The sequence below is a fragment of the Homalodisca vitripennis genome, chromosome 1 (genome assembly GCF_021130785.1).
Source record: "Homalodisca vitripennis isolate AUS2020 chromosome 1, UT_GWSS_2.1, whole genome shotgun sequence".
In the NCBI taxonomy this organism is placed as follows: Eukaryota; Metazoa; Arthropoda; class Insecta; order Hemiptera; family Cicadellidae; genus Homalodisca; species Homalodisca vitripennis.
Window position 1 is genome coordinate 246,658,960 of NC_060207.1, and position 8,894 is coordinate 246,667,853.

An 8,894-nucleotide genomic window follows, 5' to 3' on the forward strand; every position below is an offset into this window, starting at 1 on the left:
CCATAAAATTTTTTCTGTCAGAAAAAGTTTTCACAGAACAGTAGATTACATTTAAGAGACTCTTTCAATTAAAAATATGCCTTTCTTGTATGGCAACTATAGAGATCAGTGTATTGTAGATTGGAGGGATTTAAAAAAAAACATAGGCCTATATGTTAACCAGGTACTCTAAAAAGTCCATGACAAATTAGGTTCGGTTAGTCTTGTAGTGTTTAACGTGATTGATTAACACACAAACACGCAAACACTATTAGACTTTTATATGATACTATAGATTATATGGTCTTTTAATAACGCAGTAAAGAATAATCAACTATTCAATAAAGAATAATCAAACTTTGTCAATTTATAAACAAAGTTAAAGTTTAAAGTTAATTAGCAATCTACACCGTATACAATAGCAGCCTGATTATATACCAGGGTGATAAAACGTTCATCAACGTGGTCGTCATAAACAATGTTATCGTCATCAACAAACTATTATTTACTAAATATGATTTGCTATTGCAACATCGAATAAAATCTTGTCACGTGGAAATAATGAAATTCAGCGAAATGTGTTAGGCATTAAACCACGCGACACTCATTGTCTTTTCTGATAATGTGTACAGATAAGTCATAAATTAGAATAGTAATGTTGTAAAATAGTATTAAACGAAGTCACCAGATTACATTTTTACAAATCAATGTCTAGTAAGTTCATTATAGATTCATTAATCAGGAAAGAAAGCCACCTTTCATTATTCATCATAAAAGTAGTATTACTTGATGTCAAATTGAAAATTAATCTTTAGTACAATAATCTACATTTCCAGACACATTTAATATAGTACTTTTTGCGGTGTTTTATATATAAATTCAATAACACGAACGCTTATAAGTGCATTTTTTGCCTAGAAGGAACACAAAACCTGCAAGTATAAATCATGTAATTTAAGTTTAAACCCACAGTAGGTTTTACGACGCATAACTTTGTCCGCCCTGTTTTGTAACCACCCATTAAGTGTCGACCCTGCACCTCGTATTTCGTCCGCTCCAACACCACCACGCCGCTCCAACACCAACACCGCGCCACGCCGCGCCACTTTTTGTTCTGCCATAAACTCCTCAGTACACTTTTATGATGGATGTTGCAACGTCTCTATTTGAAATATTACCGCCAACACTTCACCTGAGCTCCTGCAGAATGATTATCATGTTTTCTTCTAGTAAACACCAATGGATAGGAATTTAGGTTTCAATACATTACAGTGTGTAACAATACAGATCTACAAGTGTATTTCCTACCGTATTAAAGTGTATGCAAATAAAACAGATAGAACAAAAGAAATTCTCCACCAATAATTATACCGTTCGTAATGAAGTTTTTCGCGTCTAACACAAAAAAAACAAGAAAGAATAATTTATAATGTATTTATGTATTTGTATCTGTAACGTGATTGAGCAGGATTTGTGTTTTGACTCTAGAATGAACCATAGTTTGAAAACCATCAGTTTTTATGGAACAAACCTTCCCTAAAGCTATTTATATAATATAATTATAGCACATGTTTCCCAATACAAAAGAAACTATGGTAATATAAATATTACAATAACATAATCTGAATAATATAATTTTTAAATTAATATGGACTAGTTTCAATACCTGTAAGTATCCTATAATTCAAAGCAGTAAAAATCAAATATATTTTGAAATCAAGGAAAACTAAAGTTAGTCAAGGCCTATAACGCAAAATACTTATAGTTGTGTCGAACTTAAAAAAACATATATAAAATAAGTTTATTCCAAAGTGTCATGTAGGCAATATTCTTTCACTGCAGTTGTTATGATGTAAGGTTTCACAAACAACAAAATGAAATGGTCACATGATTTATCACTTGTTGCAATAACAATTTTTGTAGTTGAATATAAGTACAAATACTCTTTTATAATAAGTGCAGTTCTCTAAAGTACAAAACGTAAATGCAAGTACTGATAATTAACCTGAGTCAGCAGCGTAGTACTTCAGTAGTCATAGTCTTGACATAGTCTTTACTGTGTAAATCAGGCTGAAAATGTAAAAGACTATGTGCTGTAAAAGTATTATGGAGGATTGTCAGAGATTTTACAATTTTACTCGTGTGGTTACTGACCTCCACTGACGATACAACGTAAGTTCATTTCTGAGCCCTCCTCATACGGTCCCGCCAGTTCCTGGATCTCCTTCCCTCGGTCGTCAATAATGTACGGCTTGTTGGGTGGAACTGCAATCACATTTTAAAGTTTAAATTGCAATATTTTATGTCAATCTAGGATTTAATTATACATGGCAACAGGCTAAGTACGAGTAAACTAATTAGTTAATTTAGAAAAGGAGCTGTTGAAGAAACAAACATACTTAATTGTAATTCAATTCAAAAGAATACTAAATGGTGTATTACTTAGAATAGTAATTCTATAAACAATTGCCATAATGTTTCTTACAAAATATTCGACTTAAACAACAGTTTCAAATTGACTAGCTTACATATAGCAATATCCAGCAATAATAATAATGCTTGAATAAATGTTTATTGCTGCTAAACATACTAATATAAAGAGATATTCTATTTTTACTAAATATTTAAAAATAGTGTAATATCCACGTCACATTTACTCAACAGCCTTTATAAATATTAACTAATTAATATTAGTATATAACATAAAAAAGCTTACTGAAAACTAAAAAAATTAAGATGTAAATTTTAATAGATGTAGAGAGAGACGAGTAGTCGAGATACAGATATTTTTCATTAAGCTATATTATGCAGACAGGTAAAAATATTTAAATATCAAACTGGGAGGGGTACGCTATAAAGGATCTCAAGTATAATATTTATCTCTAATTTGCATGCAGCAGTACTTTCGTGATCCGCCCCAGTTAGCAGAGACGTCGTTATATTTTTGTTCCTCGTTTTGTGTATTAGATATCTCACCCTCTTTAGTTGCACTCGTATTGAAAGTACACGTGTATTGCCGTGTTGTATCCTGTGTATTGTACGGAGTGAGACTACCACAGCCCGAGGTATTTTTGTGGCCGGGGATCGATACAGGAGTGCCAGTCTCCGTCTGCTCCGAGTCACACAAATCACGACCGAACACTACCCTTACATTCCGGCCCCATAAACTTGCGTTTTCCTTGTCATCATAACTAATACAGATATCGGCTCTTTATGTTACCCAACCGTTTATTCCCCGATTTAGATTTCCTTATTTTGCATTGTTGCATGTATTCATGTCTGAGTTTACATCTACCCGTGTATTGAGTTCCTCAGGGTGTTACCCTGTTGGGCGTTTGCCAATACCGCAATATCTTATACTATAGATGTAGCATTTTTAAATTACAGAAATTGTTTAAATTCATTGTGTAAGTATTGCATTACACTTCTCTGGTTATACACCCACGATATAAATATTTACTCGTAATGTACATACCTTTATATAAAGAATTAGTTTTAATACAAATAATTAATCATGTTGTGTTAAAAAAACAACTGGAAAGAATGAGTAGAGATGTTCTTTAAAACGGTTTACATATTTTACGAACATCAAAATGGAATCGTTAACTCCCTGTTAACGAAGTAAAAGTGTTTTTACGAAGATAAATGTTTATTTATATTTATCTCTATTAATAAAACGTGCCACAGAATATAATTAAAACACGTGGATTATTACACTGATACACCGATAGAGTGACAAGAATGTTGTTACACTGACTACTACAAGGCAGCAGTACACCGTACCACGTGTTGCGTAACAACGAAGGTACATCTGTTACTATTTCTTAATGTGTTACATTTGTCACGTCATGATTGTATTCAGTTCGTTTACAAATATATTTACTCTGTGATTCTCTCGTTGTACATCAACAAATTTGATACTGCTTATATATAAAAGAAGCTTAATGCGATATTCAAGTCTATATGTTAGTTTGTTTTAGAGATATCGGGCGGACAAACAAATGAAGAGAAATGAAATTATCCCTAGCTTTTTAAGGGATAAGCTTCGTTAAGGCTCTGTTACTTACGTACAAAAAGGTGGATCGAAAACTAGCAATGAACAATGACTAGATTAAACAATGACTTACATTATTTTTGGTAGATGAATGTTTGTGTATTTTCTACAAATATTGTCACAATGTAGAATAGAATATTTTTACTGTCGAACTGTACCTGTGACGACTAGCTTGACCTTGAAATTCCTGGTAGGGGACTTGCGGAAGTCAACCCGACACCGATACTCTGCCTCGTCACTCAAGTCCACGTTTTCTATAACCAAGGAAGCTGGCTCGGACATGGTTCTGAAGTAAGCTCTCCCGCCCAACGTGTTCTTCTCAATCCAGTGATTGTCTTTCATGTCTTTCTTGCGTAGATCATAGCTATAACAAGGAACCTTTGTTTCTAAGGTTGGCACGCAAAAGTTACAAGATATCCATTAATATTAAGGTTAAAAGAACAATATAGATAACTTTAAAGACAACTTTTATCTGCCATACTATAAATAAACCTGTTGCTAAGATAGTAACAACAAAAATAGTTTTATTAGCTAACAGAGAAACAGACAGGAGATTCATTGGAAGTTACAGTAAAATAATGCATTTGTTATTTCATCTATAAGTTTGTTTAATGCTAAACGATAATAAGTAATATAGTATATAATCCTTGTCACTGAAATGGTTTAGTGAATACACTAAGTTTCACTTAGTTGAAATTGAACTTTACGAGAACTTAAATCTTAGATTAAAGTAGTGGCCTTACAAAAACACTGTAATTTATCTGAATCTCTTGTATCATTTAATTTCATTAATTTATGATTACCATTTCTCTGTTTAAGTGTATACTTTCAACTATATTTATGAAAATAAAAAAGTAAAAAATAACTAAAAAAGTTATATTGTAAAGAATTAGAAAAAGTGATGTATTCAGAACATCAACTAATTTCTTTCCACAGTTTTCAAATTTATTTCACTTGCATTTTTAATATTATATTGATTTTCTGTATCAAATATGTATCCATCATGTGTTGGTCCAGTTGCCTACTCAAGGCAAAGTAATTTATTTACCATTGTATATTATTGCGCCAAACGAAGATATTTCTGGTAACGTATCATAGTAAATTGTTTTCAGTATGGATTTTGAAATATACATAATCTAAAATCTAAGTGATAAATATAATTTTGATAAGCAAGCATATTAGAGTTAGTTAGGTTTAGATATATTTATGTAAAAATATACATCTAGCTGAGAGTAAATAGTGTTACTAACCTGTATATAGCCCTTACGTCACTTTTGTACCAGACAACGAGTAACACGCTATCGTTAGCTACGGGTGCTGTCATGTCACACGGCAGACTGGCAGAGCCCTTCACTACAGCCTGGACTGTTACTGCTGGCCCTACGACAGAAAACTGCTGTCAGGAAACTGCATTATACACTTTATATTCACTATACAATATACAATCAGAACAAAAGTTTAATGATGAAATCTTCTTACAAGATGAAGAATGTTAACAGGTTGAATCAATTAGCTGAAAATATCAAAGTTAGAAAAATGTGTGCATGCATATAAAAATATTTTAATTTGACCTTACCATAAAGATTTTTAAATTAATAAATAAATGTACAAAATTATCCAGCTACATCACTAAATATCTCATTAGTTGATGTTTTAAATATCGTAAAACAAAAGTGGTCTAGGATAAAACCCAGAGATCTAAAGATAATGAGTACGTTTGTGCACACATCGTCAACATTCCATCAATTGGATGTATAGTAGTGGCTTATCCGCACCTAAGCGGCTTACAGGCCGGGAGCTTACGCGATTTGGATCAGCAAAACAGGGTGCCATACAAGTGTTGGCACGTTTGTAAACCAGAAGTGAGCCGCCCCACTTCTCCATGTGGTTTTGTTGTCATTTTAATTCTTAATCGTTGCCACGAGTATTAAGTGATAATACACATCAGTAACAGCAAATGCATAATTAGTCAAAACATAAGATAAGATTAAGCATAAATAATAATTATGGATAAGATCAACCATAAAAGTAGTACGCGATTAAAGGATTTCATATTAATAGCAATAATCATAATTTTTCATCTACAGCACACATATTTGTAGTATCCTAATGCGAAAAATTTGGTGAAGTATTCGTATATTTATTAAAAATAAGAAAATATGTATTAAAATTGTTAACTCTTACAAAAATGTGATTTTATATCATGGAATCTATAATAAATACGCTGTAGAAACACCTAACCGTAAAAAATGTAGAATTGTATTATCGTTTATTTTGGTATATTTTAATTAGTAGCTCCTAACCTTTAATTGTACACTAATGATATACTATTAGTCAAACAGATATTTAAATTCTTTATTTAATTAATAAATTAAAAAAAAATCTTCTAATACTAATATATATTATAATAGCAACATAATATTAACTCAAGTTGTGGAAATTAAATTTTTTATTGTAGAAATAATTATTCATCTGCCAAGTGAAGTATAAGGTATTTTAATATATCTCACTTTTTAGAATGATTACGTCAGAATTTTCTACTATTTTCACAATCAAAAGCTCTCAAAATATCCATATACAGATAGATAGGTCAAATTATAAATTTGTGAAAATTCCTTTCCATGATACAAAATTTACCGACAATTACACAGCGTGATGAGACAATTAAGGCAGTCGCCAAATAAAATGCAGATAAGTCTACCCAAAGGGACGTAGCGACCCTTCTCACCTTTGTGACTTTATAGACCGAATTAGCTGCTTTTGTAATGCTAATTAAAAGGTCGTCTTGTTTTCCAAACTGTCCAATTAGTCTTTCTAATTCTATATTGTCTTGTTTTAACCCTTGAAAACAAATTAGATTCATCCTTAAGGAAGAAGTCTTGTAGAAGGTATATGGTAAGTTGTTTGATGAAATAGTTTTAACTATTCAAATAATAATTATAACTTAAATTTTTAAGCATTTAAATTAGTTTGAATGGAATTAATACTAAATTTAATAATTAACACGTCATTGGAAAATTACTGTGTTCTTCTATCCGAAAGAGTATGAAAATGGTTTTATACGTACGATAATACAAATGCAGGTCCATGACGCATATTGTAGATGAGGGTAACTTTACGAAAACTTTTAGTAGCTTATCAACAGCTTTTAAAACAGCCCAAAATAATCAGTAAAAATATTAGACCAAACCACACGCATAAAATGTAATCTAAACATTGTTGTTTTAGATATTTTTACTCCTATTAGTTAATTTGTACCTATGTTTACTGCTCGTAGTTTTGAGATAGTGGATCAAACCACAAGACCGAAGCAATGTACGAACAAAGAATGATATGCTGTTTGATTTTCCGTACTCAAACAGCGAAGCCCTGTATCATGCAAACTTATGTGTAGACTGGATAGGGAAAATGGACAGGCCAGGAATAAAGGCTAATCAGGTGGACAAACTCATTATTCAGTTACATGGTTAATTAATAGAACACAGCCAATTTATTGTGATTGTTGTTTTTAATAAAAGAAACAGAAAATACATGATTTATGTAATTAGTCTCCCTAGCATTGCTGATTTTACTCTGTTTAAATATTCACATAAGTCTTAATTATTCCAAAGTAGAAGCTTGAAAGTTAACAACTATATCATTAAAATATTACTTGGCCAAATATCGAACAGCGTTGTCGGATAATATAAACTGCTGAACTGATGCGCATAAATCTTGTTTCTGTTCTCGAAGTCACGAACCAAATACTCTGCAATTCCGCAAGCCGGTGCATATTGGTTTATATAAAAGTGTTGTATAAATAAGTGTAATAGTCACTTTTAACTATGAACAGTTGCATTTTATGCAGAAAGTACTGCAGTCATATCGTTGTTAGGAGTTGTTACAAAGTGGCTGAAGCTCTTAGAGTTTAAAACAACTATAAAAGGTGAACATGAGTGTTAAAGAGACTATGAATAAAGTACCATAGAGAAATGCATGAATTACATTGAGTGTATTTTAAACATATTGATTGGGAATAAACCAATATATAAATGTAAGTTATCCGTATGATTACAATTGTCTCAAAAATTAACGGCCTTCTCCAACATTTATTTTAAGATTCGTATGTTATTTTATTTTCTCTGTTGTTGATTTATGAACTAGCAGCATTTAAATGAAAACTCTAATAAGGGCAGAGTATTTTAAATACGTAGGAAGAATTTTAAAGTTGGAAAAATACACAATTAAAGTTCATTTAATGATTTGTTACGTGTTAATGGAAGTCGGTTTTAATAAAAAGATATTAGCCTCAAACATTCTAAGCTACACTGTTGAAAATTATGGTATTATTATTAATATAACTTTCCAAATGGCACTGGTTGCAAATGTTGCATGCCATATTTAGTAATATTTCGGTGAAAAATAATAATTGTAAAAGAAGAAAAGCTTATAAAAAAGCATTTTATTTGTTATTGTTTTTTACTATTGGATGGTGACGAGTACCTGAAGCAAAGGTAGAGCGAACGATATATCAACACATAACTTAGCTACGGACGGAAGCATTGATTCAATGTGAATGTTGAGTTTGGCTTGTCATAACGTCAGATTCCAGACGTTGCACTAAGGAAGGTAAACTGAAGCTACACTCAACATTCATATTTAGGAAATTAGTTTTACCTAGTCCTGTAGAACTACACATATAGGGTTGATTCATGTTTAAATATGCTAATAATTTATTTTTATTTCAACACTAAAAACGTATTTTTTGTCCTGAGGTACTAAAAAAGATATAACACGATCGACGACATTTTGTAATATAGTTTTTTACGTTACCTGAAGATTAAAAATTTTTTCATTGGTCAAAAATATTATAGCGTAACCA

The 8,894-nt window shown here is 31.4% G+C and overlaps 1 protein-coding gene across 1 annotated transcript in view; it reads right to left on the minus strand.

Moving 5' to 3' along the window:
* LOC124353238 (nephrin-like) overlaps window positions 1-5,409 on the minus strand; it is a 32,336-nt gene extending 26,927 nt beyond the window's left edge. The window contains 3 exon segments of the mRNA XM_046803154.1: window positions 2,134-2,244; window positions 4,192-4,397; window positions 5,284-5,409. Coding sequence (XP_046659110.1) covers window positions 2,134-2,244; window positions 4,192-4,397; window positions 5,284-5,357 — 391 coding nt within the window. The 5' untranslated portion in view covers window positions 5,358-5,409.
* Window positions 5,410-8,894: the final 3,485 nt, after the last annotated feature.